Source organism: Ostrinia nubilalis, chromosome 19 (genome assembly GCF_963855985.1).
Source record: "Ostrinia nubilalis chromosome 19, ilOstNubi1.1, whole genome shotgun sequence".
Taxonomy (NCBI): Eukaryota; Metazoa; Arthropoda; class Insecta; order Lepidoptera; family Crambidae; genus Ostrinia; species Ostrinia nubilalis.
In genome coordinates, this window is record NC_087106.1 from 9,167,843 (window position 1) to 9,189,076 (window position 21,234).

Sequence of the window (21,234 nt, forward strand, 5' to 3'; positions counted from 1 at the left end):
TGTACGAATCAATTGCCGTCAGAACATTTGCATGAGTCTGTCGGTGTACTATAGGTATGTATAGGCAGAAAAATACTTATTTTAGTATTCAGTACTTTGTGGTACCCGCCAAGCGTCTATGAATGTATACCTTATTTAAAAGGCTATCAGGTCAATAGTTGTAACTTTACTATGCAGAGGCTGCATAAAGGCTTAAGTTTATTTAATTTCTCCAGGCGTTAACTGTTCGGTACCAAAAATTCAGGGCGCATAGCTGCGGCCCCGATTAATTAACATCCTTCAAGATTCTGAAGGTTTAGGGCGATGCCCTTGTATCATCTCGGCAGTAATGAAATAAGCCAAACTGACACGAATCGAGTAATTTTTGCGTAATCTTATGATCTCTGTCTCCCCCTTTTACCCATGGCAGGTCTTAAATAGCTTACTTTTGTCATGAAATAAAGCATTTTAATTAGGGTTCCATAACCCTTGAAAATTATGAGGATTTGGGGCGATGCCCTCATGTCCTCCCGGCAACATCACTTTAATTTTGCCGTGCAAAATAGAATTTCAGAACCTTTTATAGTTATGCGGATTTAGGGCGAAGCCCTCATGTGTACTCGGCAACTTTACTTATTTTCGTTTGCCGTGGAATAAGGCGTTTGGGTTCTATAACTCTTCAAAATTATGAGGATTTAGGACGATGCCCTCATGTCTTTGAACCGCAAATACAAACGAGCGAGGTTGCTTGGCTCGAAATGTAATGATTTGAGTCCAATTCTCTTTGGGTAATTTCCTATCCCAGAGGGATTAGGGATAACATGAGAGTTTAGAGCGATGCCCTAAGATCTCTCGACTTAAATAAAAATGAGCGAGGTTGCTCGGCTCGAAATGTAGTGATTTGAGTCCGGTTCTCTTTGGGTAATCTCCTATCCCAGTGGGATGAGGGATAACATGAGCGATTAGAGCGATGCCCCAAGATCTCTCGACGTAAATAAAAATGAGCGAGGTTGCTCGGCTCGAAATGTAATGATTTGAGTCCGGTTCTCTTTGGGTAATCTCCTATCCCAGTGGGATGAGGGATAACATGAGGGTTTAGAGCGATGCCCTAAGACCTCTCGACGTAAATAAAAATGAGCGAGGTTGCTCGGCTCGAAATGTAAATGATTTGAGTCCGATTCTCTTTGGGTAATCTCCTATCCCAGTGGGATGAGGGATAACAAGAGGGTTTGGACCAATGCCCTACTAAGACCTCTCGACGTAAATAAAAATGAGCGGCGTTGCCTGGCTCAATATGAGACTCCTTGAGTGTTTGAGTTTTCTCCTATCCCGGTGGGATGAGGGAGAAAAGGTTCTGGCTCCTGGTTTTTCCCTGTTTGCTCCAAGAGAACTTACCCTCGCTACATGATTATGCTGCTGCGTTTCGGTTACACTGCCATCTAGCTTGCCGAGTAGCCAGTTTGAGTTTTCCACTGTAGGTATTTAGCATAAGACGAAATCTCAGATCGATCTGCGGAGCAGAGTTGCGATCGTATTGCTGCCCGAAAATTTTCCAGACGCCGCTAGCATCAAATAAACTGCGTATCAGGCTGAATAGACGATGTTCATCCTTCACCGTTTATTACACAGACTCACTGTTTATCTACACAGTAACAGCAAAGCGTTTTCCTGAAATCATAGTTTAAGAAAACCACAAAGGTATTACTATACCTACGTACCGTATCCTAATAGGACAAACTGCACACTTCACTCTTGGGTTATAAGCCATGCGTTAGACTTCCATAATGGCGGTAGAATAGGTACGTCGGTACGCTACCCTACCTAGTGGAAGTTTTCATACTTTCCCCGGATGCATATTGATAAAGGTAGTTTACCGTTTATTTATTTTGTTGATTTATAAATCAACACAATCCGTCCGATGGAATTCGTATGTCTGAAATTACAGCTTATTGTAGCAAGCAATCACATCTTGCGACTATCACATTACACCACACCATCCTTTGATTTGACCTCTACGCCAACTCTTGCTCCTCTTCTGCACGTGGACATAATATTTCCTCTTTCCTTTTGAAAATAAAGACATCTAACGGAAAACCCTTAGGAACAAACACAGCTAAAAAGGAGTGTTATACCGTTAGGAATTAACATTGCTAAAAAGGAATATTAGTTTTAAAACACATCTAACGAAAACCGTTAGGCACAAACATTGCTAAAAAGGAATGTTAGTTTTAAAACACATCTAACGGAACACGCCGTCAGGAACGAACATTGCTAAGAAGAAAAGTTAGCTTAAAATATATCTAACGAAATACCGTTAGAAACAAACATTGCTAAAAAGTAATGTTACTTTTAAACTCTAACGGAATACCGTTAGGTACAAGTATTATTAAAATTACACTGAGTTAGATTGAATGCAATCTACCCCCGAACGGTAACACCGTTGTAAAAATAAATTACAATGCGAAATAAGTAATCACAGTAATTTTTATAAGTTTTCAGCCAGTACATAATAATTTAGAAGTACTTACATTATGATGGTAATATTTTACCTGAATCACGTCACGACTAGTACCTGTGAGATGGGTCGCGAACTAGCGGAGCTAATTCTACGACCGTCTCGAACGGGAACTAAAACACCAATGGCGAGAATATCGAAACCTAGTTTCGAGCTACCGTTGGTGGCGCTAGTGTCGTTAATTGAGGCGTGCTTAGGCGGTGGGGGACCGGAGCGGAAGTCACGTGGGCAGATTATACGTCAAAACTAGTACTCAAACAGGAAAAGACAGACACTACTCTCATTATAAAGGCTTCGAATAACGGTACAGTACTGTTTAATACATTTTATGTTAAATATTAAGAATGCTTTTCGCCGATAGATGGCAGTATGTTTTCTTTTGTATTTTTTAAGTTACCACTACTCATTCATAGATGGCAGCAGCAATTTTTTTAAAGTTGAGCTAGCGAGCTCAATTCTAAACACGTATCCGATGAGCCCAACACTATACCCATAGACAATAGAGCAACGGAAATTTATATGTCAAATTTGTCAAAACGTCACCCATCCGTTCGCAAACGCACTGGAATTTTTATTTCAAATACATACGCCCGTAATTATTATCGTGCTTTCAGTGTTTTTCGTAATGTGGTGAAATGAAAAATACACGCTAATTATAGTTATAAATATGTTTTTATGACATCTTTTTACTAAAAGGTATGAGGTACAGACTGAAGTAAAAATAAACTGGGCTCTGCGTCACAAACAAAACAGCAACTATTTTGTTTACCATTTTTAGGAGACGAGATGTCGAAGGCTGTAATTATACCTGAGTGTGCTAAGGATATCAGGGGTATGAAAGATGAGATATCCATCTCGCCAACAGAGAAGAAAGATGGGGCTATGGGCCTGTTCAGTCGCTTGTTGAGGTTTGATTCGCTCAAAAGGAACAGTACCCCGGAAAGTCCTACGGCTACAGAGCCTCTGACTACTTACTACGGTGTCTATATTCCCTGCGAAATCAAAAAGGGGCCAGATGAAGGTATGCAGTGTAATTTATTGTTCTTGTACTTTATTTGTTTTGCTTTTTTCTCTGTATTGTATTTTGCAGCACTTTCTAGAGATAAGATAGTGAAACTATAATCTATATGGGTCAAGTAAGTTCTTGTTTCACTTCCTAGTGTATTTTCATTGCTTCTGCTCTCTACTGGCCTTGGCACAGTGTGTTATGGGACTGTATAAACGGACATTCTCATTGATTTGATGAAACGTATAGAGCTCAGTTATACAAACATGATAGTAAAACTCCCGTTTGAAAATTCCACGTAGTTTTCGCGGTATAAAAATTCAAAGTTACCTATTTTTTTACTTCAAAATTATGCAAAAATATTCTCACTCGTTAACTAATAACATTTAATTCAGAATTGTTATAATACTTCATAGAGCTTTTAAAACTACACGTAATAAGCGTATTAAGTGCTTCGTAAACGCATTCAGTTAATTAGGAAAAATGATTTTTGTGATTTTTGTGTTTATTTTTTTTCTCAATTATACCTTAATATATGCAAACATTTTTAATTGCAAGATATAGTCTGATATTTAATCTAATTGTATTAATAAAATCAGCTTTAAACTCCGTGATATATTTGAGAAAAAACATAAAACGTCTTAGTAAATTTTTTACGAGTCTAGGGTCGACAATTTTGGAAGGAATAATTCATGTCTAAAAAGTTTCAAATCCCGCCTGTTATGTGAATAGTGTTGAAGGTTCTAAAAAGTCACATTCACATTGTTTTTAACCGACTTCAAAAAAAGGAGGAGGTTCTCAAGTCGAGTCTTTTTTCTTTTTTAATACTCTTATATTAACTTAAGTTGTATGTAAGTAACTAACTAAAAAAGTATGTAAACAAATCTAGGAAGTCGAATTTATCCTACCTTTAATAATTTTCTCATCGATTTGAAACCTATGTAAATCGAATGTCAATACAATAATTTGGTACAATCGAGCTGATGATATTTAAACATCCAAAAGAAATATTGCTATTAAAAAGTGATGGGAAATTTACAATTCTATATGGCGCACATTTTCAATTTGATTTTCCTCAAATATATCACGGAATTTAAAGCTGATTTTTTTTATACAATTAGATTAAATATCAGACTATATCTTGCAATTAAAAATGTTTGCATATATTAAGGTATAATTGAGAAAAAAAATAAACACAAAAATCACAAAAATCATTTTTCCTAATTAACTGAATGCGTTTACGAAGCACTTAATACGCTTATTACGTGTAGTTTTAAGAGCTCTATGAAGTATTATAACAATTCTGAATTAAATGTTATTAGTTAACGAGTGAGAATATTTTTGCACAATTTTGAAGTAAAAAAATAGGTAACTTTGAATTTTTATACCGCGAAAACTACGTGGAATTTTCAAACGGGAGTTTTACTATCATGTTTGTATAACTGAGCTCTATACGTTTCATCAAATCAATGAGAATGTCCGTTTATACAGTCCCATAACACACTGTGCTTGGGGCTATTTTTGCAGTTTTCAGCAGTATAGTTTTTGATGTAAATACACAGTAATCTGTAGCATTTTATTGAGGCCCTTCTCTTTAAACTGTACTAAACTGTATTTCATACTGTTTATAATATTCCTGTTATCTTATTTGTTTTGGTTTTCTGTAATATAGGAACTTGTGTAGAGCTAAAATCTTGACAAGTTTATTATAAAAGTGGAAAAAAACAGAAAATAATATCTAGAACGTCTAGTCACAAATTAGTTTTCAAAAATGTTGTTAGTCATTATGAATATTTTTTGAATCGACAGAAGCATTGCACGTGTACAAGAACAAGTCAGAAGCGTTGGAGCTGGTCCGGCGCTACAAGCTGGCGAGGTTCAAGGCCTTCAACAACCGTCAGGACGCCGTCTCCTTCGCGCTGAGGGGTGCCGAGCCAGTGGACACACACGATGGAAATGATAACTGTAAGTTTTAAAATTCTTTGCAGATTAATTACGTAAGGTATCTAATTGATCCTGAATCTGGTGATGGGTGAACAGTTGCTGCCATATTTTGAGCTTTTGAAATAGATAATAACATTATAAATAAGACTAAATTCAGCAAATCAAAACTATTTTAAGATTAAAGGCCCATGCTTACATCTTAATTTGTTTAGGATTTATGAGGGTATTTCCCATTCTATGATTAGCTCTTTCTTGTACATCATTGCGATAATAAAAATATCAATATTAATAGTTAATTATTATTATACTACTTATCTTCATGTTTAAACATTATGATAAAATATAATTTCTACCTAAATACTGTGCTTCGGTTATCGAAGCATTTATTGGAACTAAATTATTTTCTTATCTGTGTTGTCTATAAACAGTGATAGCATTTTTGAATACGATTGACCTGAGATCAGCAACTGACATGCTTTATCAGTTCAACCTATTTACTAACAAACAAACACAATACTCTTTGTAAATAAATAAGAAACCACCCAGGATATGCATAGCTTTGTCATTAGTAATGACTCATTACACTCCTATCATGGTATCAATATGATTTAAAGAATTTGAATCAATTTGTCAAACACTTGTGTAGTAAATTACTACATAAAATATGCATGCAAATTACGCTATGCGAATTGCACCTAACAAGATGCTAAAATATTCCATCATTTTCCTTGTAACTTGCAAATTAATACCTACATTAGCAATCATAATCATCTATGTCTAGTAGTAGGCGCATTTCTTAATATGGGTCATTTCACAAAAATATGTCAACTCTTAGTCCGCGCCACATTTCACATGGAATATTTGTTAATTTTTTATTCCAAAATTGTTAAATAACAGCTCGCAATGTGTTTTATTCATCACCCATTTATATTTTTTAAAACTGTTTTTCAAACATCTTAAATTCCTTTTAAATGACCCAAATCGTCATTCCCTAGGCATGTCCGTACTCCAAAAGTTTGTGTTTTGGAACCCATATTAATAGAAACATCAACTCCATCCTTTGTTTTAAGTAATTAATAATCTATTTAAACGTATATTACACCAAATTCTATTTATATTTTGCGGTTTCAATAAACAATAATTTGATTTTCTTTAGTTGAAAAAGAGTCTACAGCTTTTAGCGTCATTCCATCGCCACGCACTGATTTTATAATTTTGCGCTTTAATATGTATTTAGAGTGAATGACATTTAGTTGAGTTTAAAGTACGATACGAAGTTATCCTCCGACCATACTGGCTTTGCGGCAGCCGTTTTTTGAATTAGTGCAAACGTGCCAGTTGTTGCGGAAACATGTGTTGATCCAGTCACTTCGTCAGTCCCTAGTTGAGTAGCTTTATTGATTACAATAGGAAATTGTATATAATTTAATAGTATTTACGTGTGGTTTTTCGGCTATTTTCGGTACATCGTATTAAGCATCTTATATTATAAAGTTAATCTGCATTTGTGTTAAGTTTTACTCCAAATCGTCAGTCCCTAGACCGTCAGGCCCTAGCTTTAAACAGTGCTAGGGACTAAGTTACTAGTTAGGAAATGACGTTTTTTATATAGTGATAATAACAAAACAACTACATGAAGTATATTAACTTATCTATAAATGTTAAGGTTATAAGTTTTATACTTTACTAGCTTTCCGCCCGCGGCTTCGCCCGCGTGGAATTTTGTCTGTCACAGAAAAACTTTATCGCGCGCGTCCCTGTTTCAAAAACCGGGATAAAAACTATCCTATGTTCTTTCCCGGGACTCAAACTATCTCTATGCCAAATTTCATCAAAATCGGTTGCGAGGTTTAAGCGGGAAAGCGTAACAGACAGACAGACAGACAGACAGACAGACAGACAGACAGAGTTACTTTCGCATTTATAATATTAGTTGGGATTAAAAGTCATATAGGAGTAATGTAGTATGAAAAAATTGAAAATTATAATTTCTCCTAAAATAAAGCATAAAGTGACTGGCCCTTTTAGACATAACATAATTAATTAATAAACTATAATTTACACTAATAAAGTATTCAAAAGCATCTTAAAAAAGTTTGGGACAAAATGACGTCGAAAATATACAGATTTTCATGGAATGACCCATATAAGTACATACATACTAGCCATGTACAGATTTTAAGCATTGGCGTTTAGACTACCTAGACCATAAAAAAATCCGTGATGAATATGATGATTTTAGTCGTCACAATAACGCCAAAAAAGTTTTGTTCCAGAAGAAAGTGTTATTTTATTCACAAAAATGTGTACGTAAGCAATTGCGCAAATTGCCAAGGCCGGCGTCAGCGCATTTTAATCAGCCGATTGTTCTTTGTGTTAATGCCATCAGTCTTCAAGCAAAGTCTAGGTTTTTTATATTGTTTATACTGTCAAATGTGGTTGGCGCGCAAACTTATTGCAGCTGGAATATTTCTGATTGTCCAATAAGAAAGACGATGCTTAACTACCCGGACCCTAAAATACCTAGCATAATGTGGGCCGAGTGCTCTGCCCACTCATGATGATACATCTAGAAATATCCGGTTTAACATTAAAATTAAGAACGAAATAAATAATCAGATCTGAGTAAAAATAACTTGTGTCTGTAGTTCTTTAGTAGATAATTTTTCCATTATAAACATACTTTAGTTACCTTTAATTGGTAAGCTATATCTCTGGGTACTTGTTCTTTATCAGTGATTCAACTTTCAATTGTAACTAACACATACGATTAACGCCTGTTGCGTTAATATATCTCGATTACTCAACAATTAACAAACAATGCTAGCCTGTTTACTTTGTATCATAGTTTATTTATACAATAGCATGTGAGACAACATAAATATGATGACAAATGATAGTAAACATTCTTCATAATACTTGAAACGCGAAAGTAAGTGACAATGTTTCATAAATGTATGTTATATATTATATTATATATATTCCTCCGGGATTGTACAATGGATCGACAGACTGGGATCAGTTCAGAGAAAACCTAGACACAAACTTAAACCTCAATGTCCCGTTAAAGTCACTCAAGGACATTGAAGAAGGCGTAGAGCAATTGAATGTCAAAATTCAACAAGCAGCCTGGAGCTCAACACGATATAACACCAAAGAAATGCACCACAAAAAGCATTACAACAACCTAATTAGAGACAAAATTAAGGAAAGAAGACGCCTAAGAAAAATCTGGCAGACAACACGATGTCCGGACGATAAGAGGAACTTCAATCATTGCTCCAGGAAGGTTACTGAGCTGATCTCGGTGGCTGAGAATGAGTCCTTGCAAACTTATCTAAAAAATCTTACCCCGGATAGCAGCACGGACTACTCGCTCTGGAAGGCAACCAAGACACTGAATCGCCCGATAAAATCGTCTCCTCCCATAAAACTACCAAATGGGGAATGGGCCCGTAGTGACCAAGAAAAGGCCAATGCGTTTGCGGAACATCTGACTAACGTCTTCAAACCGAATCCACCGACTAACTACTCCAGGAGCGAAACTGAGATAGACACGTACCTCGAGTCTTGCAACCAGCTCTCCCTGCCAATTCGACATGTGTCGCCAAGAGAAATACAGCACATAATTAAAGACCTAAAGCCAAACAAAGCGCCAGGTTATGACCTCATCACTGGCAGGATATTGAAGGAGCTACCTAGAAGGGCAATCATGCTAATAACATATATATTCAACGCCATCTTGAGAACTGGACTCTACCCGGGCCAATGGAAGATTGCTCAAATTATCATGATTCTCAAACCCGGTAAGCCCCCAAACGCTACATCTTCCTACAGACCTATTAGTCTTCTACCGCTGATGTCGAAAGTATTCGAAAAAATTCTGTTGAAACGAATGAAGCCCCACATCGGTGATCTGATACCTGAACACCAATTTGGTTTCCGGGAAAGACACTCCACTACTGAACAGGTCCACAGAACCATAAACATCATCTCAGAAGCACTAGAAAAGAAACGATACTGCTCAGCTGCGTTCTTGGACATAAGTCAAGCCTTCGACAAGGTCTGGCATAAAGGGCTCTTGTACAAACTGAAACAGAACCTCCCATGCCCGTTCTACGAAATACTTGGGTCTTATTTGGGAGACAGATGCTTCGAAGTCAGATCTGGAGACTCTTGTTCTGCCCTATGCAACATAGCGTCCGGTATACCCCAGGGTAGTGTTTTGGGGCCCGTGCTGTACCTATTGTTTACCGCAGACCTGCCAACAACTACAAATACATTCACAGGCACCTTTGCTGACGACACGGTAACAATGGCAACACACGACGATCCAGTCACGGCCTCACTCTATCTCCAGGAAAGCCTGACGGAAATGGAGAAATGGTACCATTCATGGCGTATTAAAGCGAACGGAGAAAAATCTGTGCATGTAACCTTCACTCTCAGAAGAAACTCCTGCCCACCGGTCAAACTTAATGGTATCCAAATACCTCAGGCTGAGGACGTTAGGTATCTGGGCTTGCACCTGGACCGCAGGCTAACCTGGAGAAAGCATATATGGACAAAGAGGAAGCACCTAGATGCCAAACTAAGAAACATGATGTGGCTTGTCGGAGGCCAGTCACAGCTGAACACCAGTAGCAAAATGATGGTCTACAAAACCATCCTTAAACCTATCTGGACCTACGGGATACAACTGTGGGGAACAGCTGCCAACTCCAATCTCGACATAATCGAGCGCTTTCAGACAAAAGCCATACGTTTGATTTACCAAATCCCATGGTATATCAGCAACAAGCTCATCTATCAGGACTTGCCATTGCCCACAGTCAGAGAGGAAATAAAGAGCCACACACTCCGCTACAAGGATAGACTTTCAAATCATCCAAACTCTTCAGTACAACAACTCATGACCATTGAAGGCTTCCTATTCAGCAGACTACAAAGAGCCAGTGTCAGGGGTCTCCTTAGTAGATTCCAGGACAGTTGAGAAACCATGACCACTGAGGGCAACTGAGTCACTGGACTCCACCCTACCCATGACAAAGAACAGTGTAAACGGACACAGGAGTGGATTATTGTAGTTCCCTACAGATTGCCGCTGGGACCACGGATATGAGAAAAAAAAAAAAAAAAAAAAAAGTTATTATAGGAATTAGGAATGTATATAATCATGAATGTATTTACATTTTATAGGTAAGCTATAAAATTACACGAAGTCTCAGATATTCGCTAGAATGTTAACAAATACAATTTTAATTTTAATTTCTCAGAATAATTTCACCTATATTTTTATTTCCTAACTAGCTCATTATCAGCAACTAGTATAATGTATGTGCGTGCGCGATACTATTACTACTTCTAGGGGAGACCGAGGTGAGTTGTAACAGAGAAGAGTTATGACATTGTCGATTTTTGGAAACCTATTAACTGTCAGCGAGCTCGCAACAGCGCGAATTTGTTAGCTCGAGACTTGAAATAAAAAATGCGGACTGTTAAGAGCTCGCTAGTATTTAAGAAGTTCTAAAAAATCGACAATGTCACAACCCTCCTCTGTTACAACTCGCTTCGGTCTCCCCTGCCAGGTATCGCGTGTAACGGAACCTCGCGTACAATGACTCATAATTGGAGAATTGGATCAAGTTTATGTGTCTACTTCGAGTCTAGCTATAATAGGTTTATGTCTAGCAGGTTCTCTACAAGTCTACTTCTTTCCCATAACCTGTAGGCCTAGGTTGTGTGCCGCGATAAGCGGTTATCACGCCGTTTTATCGATTTTTCCCATACATTTTGAAGTCGATAAAAGTTATCACGGCGCGCATCTTAGGCCTACTGGTTTAGGACTTAATGAACTATAAATAGGCGTTTGATGTGGCTTAACCCACTTTATACTACCGTCGTTTTAAAACAACACATAGAAACAAAAAATTTTGGAGAATATGTAGGTACTTTTGTTTTTATTTATTTATGTTACTTGACAGGTGAAGGCTTTGTCGACTTAGTCTATGTGGCAAATCTTAATAATTCATTAGGTTTTCCATAATATTTACAAGTTTATTTAGCCATTTTCAACGACGAGTTTTCAAGATAAGTAATAATAATAAGTTGCACACTTTATTGAGATAGTTTATATAAAACGTGATGTTAGTATCATAAACTACATATAAACATCAAATCACACTGATTCAGAACCTTTGGTAAGAAGTTATAACGAAAAATAACTGGTGTTGTTTATAAACGCCAGCAGTAAAATGTACTACTTTATCTTTCAAGACATTATTATTTTATTTTTTACTGTAGGACACATTATCAGGCTCTGGAGCTTCATGATTTCGTCGAGGAGCTAGAAAATGACGATAATTTTCCAGTACTAGATTGTCTGATGATTATTGATACAGTAGTTAATACATAGATACCTATAAACAATAACAACACAACTAGAATAAAAACAATTACTGAGCAGTGGCTCAGTGGTCCAGTGGCCCCAATAGGATTATTCCACTATGTTCACTTCGGTGATATCACCTGGGTGAAGAAAGTGTTATTTTTCGTGTCCTCATTTCACCTCAGAACCATTTCACCCAGATGATATTATCCATATGACTTGATTTGACTAAAGCAGTCGCTTTTGTTCATCTATTTTTAGGGATGAATTCACCCAGGTTTTCGCATTTGTTTACCAGGGTGAATTAATTTCTAGGTGAACAAAGGTTCTAGGTGATCGTTTTAGTCGACGCAATCCACCTGTAAAATGAAGCTAGGTGAAATGGTTCCGAGGTGAGATGAGGACACTAAAAAGACAAATAAATATTTCTATTTCTATTTCACTTTCTTCACCCAGGTGAACAAAGTGGAATGACCCCCCAATAGGCTCCCCGCTCAGCATTTATCCTGACATTCTCGTAAGGGCATGTCAAGAAGCTGGTCTTCCTCGGACGCTCTTGCTTTTGGCATCGCACATCCTGTCGAAGAGACATCGACTCGAGTTTGCTATCCCTCAAAAGGGTGCGTAATGCAGGGAATTACCGTGGTACCTATCTTCAGTTATGCATTTTAACAATTAAAGAAACAAAAGATAATACCAAAAGTAATATTACTCAGTTTTGTCACAAAAGCCAAATAAAATAAAGGATGGTTTTCTTTATGCAATGCATACCTCATAGTAGTGCATTTTACTACTGTTGTTTATAAACGACACCGCTTTTCCGAATTTCCACGAGGGAAATATTTTTTTTCTTATTTTTCCCATGTTATTTGTCAGTTTTTAAGCCTCATATACAAAGATCATTAAGTTTGGAGATAGTAAAATGTTTCAGGAGTATCTGGGTTAATTGGACTGACCAGCTAAACGTGTCCTCCGAAGTACAGAATATTTTGTCTGATTCAACCCTGCAATATCCTAGGATATTAGGCTTGGCTAGCCAAACGGGAACAAATACCAACGTCTAAAACACAGTATGTGTACCCCAACTGTGAATGAAACCCGGAACCTCCAAATTGATTAAGTCTCACTCTTTTAACACCAGACCATGGAGCATTAGTAGTAGTAAATTTTTGAGTAACCAGACTTTATGTAGCTGGCAAATAATAAGAAAACCTTTTATAAAATCGCATTAAGATACGATATCATGCTCTAGCTCTGACCTTTTCAGTAACGTGGTCGTTTACCTACGATTACTTTGATCGTAACATTGAACCACACGCCCTTCTTATTTCTTTCTTTAGGTCTGATTTCTTAACGAATATTGCATTATTGGATTTCTAAACGATTTTCAATATATGTGTAATGTAACAATCCCTAGCATTTAAGATTGTATTTTTGTTGCAAAAAAGAAAATCGCACCAGTTACATACGTAAAAAAGGCCACAGATGGTATGTAACTTGATGTACATTAGACTATACTTAACAAATAAGAAGCCACAGTGTTTGCTTTACTTGCAAATGCTTTCGCAAGTGAAGTGCCAACTCAAATCATTTATGTTACTGATCAATGAAGGTGAAAGTGTGTGGAAATGACTCAAGTGACAACACAATACACGTTTTGTATTATAGACAGCTGTTTCAGACGATGCAAGAAAACTTTTTTTGTGACTAAATTCGTCTACATTTCCTCATTTCTTCATCCTTTGTATTCTTAAGCGACGCAGCGCGATCTTGGCACGAATGACAAAATATTATTTTACATTGTGTATGGTGTGTGTCATTAGAGCGCCGTTGCAGCAAGGATCGCTTAATATGTAATTAAGTGACAGCGCTGTAAATCGTAGCTCAGCGCTATTCAAATGCCTTTAAACCTCTAGACAGGTGTACAAATTCCTTAAGATCTGTAAGTAGGTACTCCTGTCTATACAAGTAACTATAAATGTTGACAACGTAACTGCCCCGACATTGAATTTGTTAACCTGTCTGAGTCATTGTTAGGAAATTGGCACGAGTGTCTCCATTCTTAGTTCTAAAGACAGGTCGTTAACCTTGCATGAACAAATGCTCATCAGGTACAATCGCTTACTTTAAAAACTAGAAAAAGGTTTTAACATGTTTGGAATATGACGTAAAATAAATCGCATATAATTTGATTGGGTAGATGACCCCTCGACTCTCACATACGAAGAACCTGTGGGTACGTTGTTCGTTGAACAAATGATGAAGTCCGTTCGTTTCAAACGAAATTATTTATTACTTTCCACAATCAATTCACGAAGGAGAAACAGAGCACTTCAGTTATATTCTGTGACACAAGTATGAAGTAAGATTGATCGAATAAAAAGATCGTTACACAGTTCGTAATACGTAAGCAGTTAGCGGTCGTCGCGAGCCGCACGGGTCTCGCGTAGATAGCAAAAGTCGTGACTGGCGCGCTGGGCGGCCTGCGCAGGTAAGTAGCGGTGGAATAGCAAACCGGTTCTCCGACGAGCCGCGCGCCGTAAATATGCAATATCTAACACAATACGCGTAGTCTATTTGTTTGTGTAAGTTATTTATTTAGAATATAATATGTATTAGGTATTTATTTATGTTTGTTATTAAAATATATGTGTAGTGTATTTATGTTACTGTTTATCAAGTGTGTTTGTAAATATATTATAATGCTATTGATATCCTAATTTATGTAATGTAGGTACTATAAATATATAATGTGTTTGTATGTAAATATTATAAATGTTATGTGAGTTCCCCACATCACTCCCCCTCGAGAGACCTTGCCTAAGGTCGATAAAAATCCGGAAAACGGACTTGACGACCAGAGCGCGTTGTTCTAACCGCTGGAGTGGCACTACTGGGTTCTGTAGCTGTTGTGTTACATTGTTCGGTCATGATGTAGGCTGGCTTCAGTCTGTCTACCGAAACTGTGACTTCTTTACCTTTGACACGAATTTTGTAAACCTTTTGTCCTCTGTCTAACACCTCGTATGGGCCTGAGTAAGCTGGTTGTAAAGAACTTCTCAAGGCATCTTCACGGAGAAAAATATGAGAACAAGAGGAAAGGTCTTTGTAAATAAAAACTTTTTTAGTTGAGTGGTTTGATGTGGGTACTGGCTGTAGGTTGTTGGCAAATGATCTGATTCGTGATACGAAATCTGTCAAATCAGGGGTGCATTTGTCAACATTAGAGCCTAAAAATTCCCCTGGTAGTCTTAAGGGCTCACCATAAACAAGTTCTGCCGATGTTGCTTGTAGGTCTTCCTTAAAAGAACTTCGTATGCCAAGTAGTACTATAGGCAACGCTTCGGACCAACTGCTATCACTGTGACACATAATGGCGGCTTTTAGTTGACGATGAAATCTTTCAACTAGGCCATTGCACTGTGGGTGGTATGCAGTGGTTCTGCGGTGTCTGAAACCTAATGTTTTCGACAGTTGTTGAAATGTTGCACTCTCAAATTGCCTCCCACGGTCGGTTACGACGTCGGTAGGGCAGCCGAAACGAGCAACCCATCCAAGGAGGAACGCATTGACCACAGATTCCGCTGTAATGTCGGTAATAGGGACAGCCTCAGCCCATCGTGTAAAACGATCGACCGCTGTCAAACAGTACCGATATTCTCTGGAAGGCGGTAGTGGTCCGATGAGGTCTAAATGTACATATTTAAATCGCGCTGTAGGTAAATCGAGGGTACCTAAAGGTGATTTAACATGTCGATTTACCTTAGTGCGCTGGCAGGCTAAACATGACATAGACCATTCTCGGCAATCTTTCCTTATCTGTGGCCAAACGTATCGCTGGGCTACAAGTTTGGCGCTGGCGTTGGCTCCAGGATGGCAAAGAGTATGCAAACTGTCGAAGATTTGTTTACGCATGGGTTTGGGTACGAATGGCCTGGGGGTTGATGTGCTGACATCGCAGTACAATTCTACGCAACTCCCAGGTATTTTAATTTTCTTTATGCGCAGGGAAGACTCCTCATTGATGTAATGAGATAATTCTGGATCTGACTTCTGCAATTTGGCCAATTTCTCAAGACTTACCGGTTCAGTTACTTCATCTACACGAGAAAGAGTATCAGCTACTGTATTATCTTTCCCGGAGATGTGCTGGATATCTGTAGAAAATTGAGAAATGTAGTCCAGATACCTGTACTGACGCGGAGTGCAGTTGGTTTTGCGTTCACGGAATGCAAAACAGAGAGGTTTGTGGTCCGTGTATATGGTAAATTGAGAAGCCTCGAACCAGTGGCGAAAATATTTTATATTCTCATATATTGCAAGGAGCTCTCGGTCGTATGCTGAGTATTTCTTTTGTGCCGGGCTCAACTTGCGTGAGAAAAATGCTAGTGGTTGCCAATGACCGTCCTGCAACTGTTGTACTACTCCTCCCATGGCTTCATCAGAAGCATCAGTAAACAGTCCGAGTTTAGCCTTAGAGTCCGGGTGAGCTAGCATTGCTGCGTTGCAGAGACTTGACTTGCACTCCTCGAAAGCTCTTATTGCGTCTCCACCCATGACAATTGGTTGAGAGGCTTTGATAGACCCAGTCAGCAAGGCGTTCAGGGGAGATTGGATCTGGGCAGCTTGTGGTATAAATCTCCTATAGAAATTAATCATCCCCAAAAATCGCCTCAACTGCTTGGCTGTCTGAGGTTGTGGAAATTCCTTGATAGCCTGGACCTTACCTTCCAGAGGCCTGGTTCCGTGTTGTGAAATATGGTACCCTAGAAATGTGACTTCGGACGCCCCAAAAACGCATTTTGAAGTGTTGATCACCATACCGTAGTCTCGCATTCTGGAGAAGATCTGTCGGAGGTGATCTTCGTGCTGGGCTTCTGATTTTGAGAAGATGAGGAAATCGTCCAAGTATGGGTAGCAGAATTCTAGGTCTCGGGTCATTTCATCAACAAATCTCTGGAAGGTTTGGCCTGCATTGCGTAAACCAAATGTCATGTATGGAAACTCGAAGAGTCCGAAGGGTGTAGTGATCGCCGTCTTTATGATATCCTCCTCGTGCACTGGCACCTGATTATATGCCTTGACCAAATCAATGGTAGAGAAGACAGTACAACCAGACAGGCTATGAGAGAAATCATGTATGTGGCGTATCGGGTACTTATCTGGTATAGTCCTGGCGTTGAGTAGCCTATAGTCACCACAAGGCCTCCAGCCGTTATCTTTTTTAGGAGCCAGGTGTAGTGGTGACGACCATGGCGACTTTGATGGACGAGCTGTGCCGTCTGCCAACATTGCGTCGAACTCAGCCTTTGCAATCCTCAATTTGTCGGGGGCCAACCTGCGGGGTGAACATGACACAGGGGGGCCAGGTGTTGTGCGAATGTGATGTACTGTATTGTGTTTAGGTGTACGCGGTGTGCCTGGTGGTTTGATAATTTCAGGAAATTCAGAAAGCAAATTATGATATCGCGAAGTTCCAGTCACAACTTTTACACTAGGTATTGAGTTATTATTATTAACAATACACGCTACAGTAGTTAAATTAGTTGTACCATCAATTATTCGTTTATTACGTATGTCAACGAGTAAATTAAAATACGACAAAAAATCAACACCAATAATCGCTTTAGTTACGTCAGCTACTACAAATTTCCAATTAAAATCCCTACGAAGGCCTAAATTGATATTAAATTGTACATAACCATACGTATCTATAGTCGAACCGTTAGCCGCGCACAGTTGGTAGTTGGTCTTCTCACGACGATCACGGAGTGCAGAACGAGGGTAGACGCATAAATCGCTTCCGGTGTCAACGAGAAATTGAACTTTCGATCTGCGGTCCGTTACGAAGAGGCGACCAGTGGAGGGTAGGCAATCTTCAGCCGCCATTACAGATTGCCCTGAGCGTTTCCCGATTTGTAGTCGCATGGCTTCACGCACTTCTTAGCTTGACTGCCGAACTTGAAGTGGTACCAACATTGTGGGAACTTTCTATAGTTGGACTGGGAACGCGTTGATGGAGTCCGCTGTCGATTCTGCTGGTTTGACTGCCGGTTACGAGGGCGGGAACGGCCGTGAACATCTGCACTTAAAGAGCTGACCTGCTTTGTTAGTTCCACTATGCTCCGTGCCATCATTTCTAATGCGGACTGCGTACTCGTAGCGCTGGTGGCTGCTACCTGCGGTGATGATGGCGCGATGTCATGCACTCTGTCAGCTAGGTCTGCCAGTTCGTTGAGAGACAGGCTCATTTGTGATGCAATCACTGTCTGCAGGTTGTTTGGTAATCGGCTCGTCCAAATTGTGCGAAGAAAGTCTTCCGGTATGTTAGGGCCGGCCAAATGCTGCAGATGTCGCAGGAACTGCGAGGGCTTGCGATCACCAAGTTCTTCCGATTGCAAAAGTTGCTTCACTTTCCTTTCGCTGGACGTAGATAGCCTCTTGATTAACTCAGATTTTATCTTTTCGTATTTTCCGCTACTCGGTGGTGAAGTGATGATGTCTTCAACTTCAACAGCGAATTGACGATCGAGGTGCGAAAGTACGTAGTAATATTTCGTGTTGTCGTCGGTAATTCTCGCCATCGCAAACTGACCTTCGATTTGTGAAAACCATATTGAGGGTTTTTCAGGCCAAAATGGGGGTATTCTCACGCCAACTCGAAATGTTTCAGGTGCTGGTAACGTATAATTTTGTTGGGGGGTAGTTGCGTCCTCCATTTTATCTTGTTCCGTCGTTATAATACTTGCGTCGAGATATTCTTGATCGCTCATCTAGGATGCTTGAGTCGGGGTCACCAGTTGTGGGTACGTTGTTCGTTGAACAAATGATGAAGTCCGTTCGTTTCAAACGAAATTATTTATTACTTTCCACAATCAATTCACGAAGGAGAAACAGAGCACTTCAGTTATATTCTGTGACACAAGTATGAAGTAAGATTGATCGAATAAAAAGATCGTTACACAGTTCGTAATACGTAAGCAGTTAGCGGTCGTCGCGAGCCGCACGGGTCTCGCGTAGATAGCAAAAGTCGTGACTGGCGCGCTGGGCGGCCTGCGCAGGTAAGTAGCGGTGGAATAGCAAACCGGTTCTCCGACGAGCCGCGCGCCGTAAATATGCAATATCTAACACAATACGCGTAGTCTATTTGTTTGTGTAAGTTATTTATTTAGAATATAATATGTATTAGGTATTTATTTATGTTTGTTATTAAAATATATGTGTAGTGTATTTATGTTACTGTTTATCAAGTGTGTTTGTAAATATATTATAATGCTATTGATATCCTAATTTATGTAATGTAGGTACTATAAATATATAATGTGTTTGTATGTAAATATTATAAATGTTATGTGAGTTCCCCACAAACCTCTATGGTGGTGGAGACACTAACTGGTGTGAAAGAATTTTATCTTTTTTTAATTATGAGACTGATTTTCCACAATGACCGGTCATGTGCCGCCCGCATCTATGCCACGGGCCGGAAGACGTAGTGTGGGCAGGCCCCCCACTAGGTGGACCGACGATCTGGTGAAGGTCGCGGGAGTTGCCAAATGTCATGGCCAAGAACAAATTATTATTCAATTATAATTACATAAATTGTTTCCAGCTCTCATGGGAGAGAAGCCGTATCCATTCAAAGCGCCGTCTCCCCAAGATATGGTGGTGCTCCGCAAGTCCATAGAGCAAGGACTGACCGCCACAGTGCGGGACCGAGTGTGGGACAACCCGCGCTTCCTCGTCAGCAGTGGGAACACACCCACTATTATGCAGGTATGAACCATAGAGTTAATATTCCTTCAGAAGCAACAACCACGAGCTGTCAAACGAAACCGATTTTGGATGACACTGGATATCATTTGTATGCCAGTGTCAGGATTATTTCACTGTTATGTACAATAAATCAATCACTGAACCAGTCACCACTTTTCTGAAGCACTATTTCCCATAAATTAAAATTCACTTACGTAAAATCTGAAAATATCTCAGAATTCAAATTTTCTGAGTGCCACTAAGTGCCTCTGAACTGTCAAATAGTTGCAAAAAACGGTTCCGTTTGATGTGACGGCGACGGCATCACGCATCTCTATTTATGACACAGTGTTGCTGCTAGTGATATGACATCTTGCTCCCTCAGTTTGTATGAAACTCCATACTGCAACGTACTCGTATCTGCACCGTAACGTAAACTTCTCGCCTCGCGTTTGACAGTACGCGAAAGGCGATACGGTATTGATCCCTTTCCGAGTTGATAAGTCTGCTATGTCTGCCATTGGTGGAATAAATAATAATAACGCATGTTTTTTCAGGAAGGGTCGCGTTACAACGCGCTACACGTGGCAGCCAAAGCTATGAACGCTGAGCTCTGCAACCTGATTCTGACCACCGTGGGGAATCCTTGCTTCGTGCAGGCTCTATATGGCTCTGACGCTGACATAGAGTCTTGTAAGGTGAGTACATTAGTACATAGTGCAAAGCAGTATTATCTCAAATTGAGCCATTTTTATTTGTTTTCCGTATGTTACTAACACAACACATTAAATGAGAAGTATTTTAACAACACTGGCAGATTGACCGGCGCTCTTATTCAAGTTTAAAATAAAAAAAGGTCATATGATGACACTTTTTATGTTACCTAATAATAACATAAACATCTATCTTGTTATTGGACCTTGTTTCAATAGACGCAAATATGTTGCAGATTTTGACCCTTTTTAAGTGACACTATTACTGTAACTAATTGATTTTCTTTATAAATCATACTACCTACTCTTACCTAATAACATTGTCATAGACTAATATGTAAAATTTTGTCTATGTTAGTCTCAACTTAGATTCGCCAAAGAAAAGGTATGGAATAAAACAAGCATTAATACTTCTGAGGTGGAATTGTGTAAAGCAATCGTTATCATTTGACAGTTCATAACGTACGATTATTCTGTCAAACGCTTTGTTTATCTGACTTTATCGTACGTTATGAACTGTCAAATGATTACGATTGCTTTACACAATTCCACCTCTTTTCTTGCAGGAGTTCGCATCAATACTAGTGGACAGATACCTCAACACCCCCGACAAGCCTTTGAACGAGACGCCTCTCCACTTCGCGGTCAAATTTGGCGCCGAAGCGGCCGTAGACGTCCTCACATCCTTCCCCCAGTGCAACCTCGCTGCAGTCAACAAGTTTGGTGAACAGCCTAAAGATGTAAGTTTTGTGTTCTTTTTACCCGACTGTGCCAGAAAAAGGTTATTTGTTAGGGGCTTGCGCATTGCCAATGTTATTACAATTAGTAATGGTCATCTATTGTTTCTAATATTTGAAACTCAGCAGAACGCGATTTCAAACTGTAGTCTATAAAACAAAAAACATTGCAATGACTCGGTCTGATTTTTAACTGTTAC

General features: G+C 39.1%; 1 protein-coding gene across 1 annotated transcript in view; it reads left to right on the top strand.

The window, feature by feature from the left end:
• Positions 1 to 3,033: 3,033 nt before the first annotated feature.
• Positions 3,034 to 21,234, top strand: part of LOC135080957 (ankyrin repeat and LEM domain-containing protein 2 homolog) — a 32,359-nt gene continuing 14,158 nt past the window's right edge. Inside the window, exons 1-6 of the mRNA XM_063975679.1 lie at positions 3,034 to 3,190; positions 3,273 to 3,515; positions 5,310 to 5,465; positions 19,442 to 19,605; positions 20,142 to 20,282; positions 20,864 to 21,037. Coding sequence (XP_063831749.1) covers positions 3,281 to 3,515; positions 5,310 to 5,465; positions 19,442 to 19,605; positions 20,142 to 20,282; positions 20,864 to 21,037 — 870 coding nt within the window. The 5' untranslated portion in view covers positions 3,034 to 3,190; positions 3,273 to 3,280. The remainder of the gene's footprint in view (positions 3,191 to 3,272; positions 3,516 to 5,309; positions 5,466 to 19,441; positions 19,606 to 20,141; positions 20,283 to 20,863; positions 21,038 to 21,234) is intronic.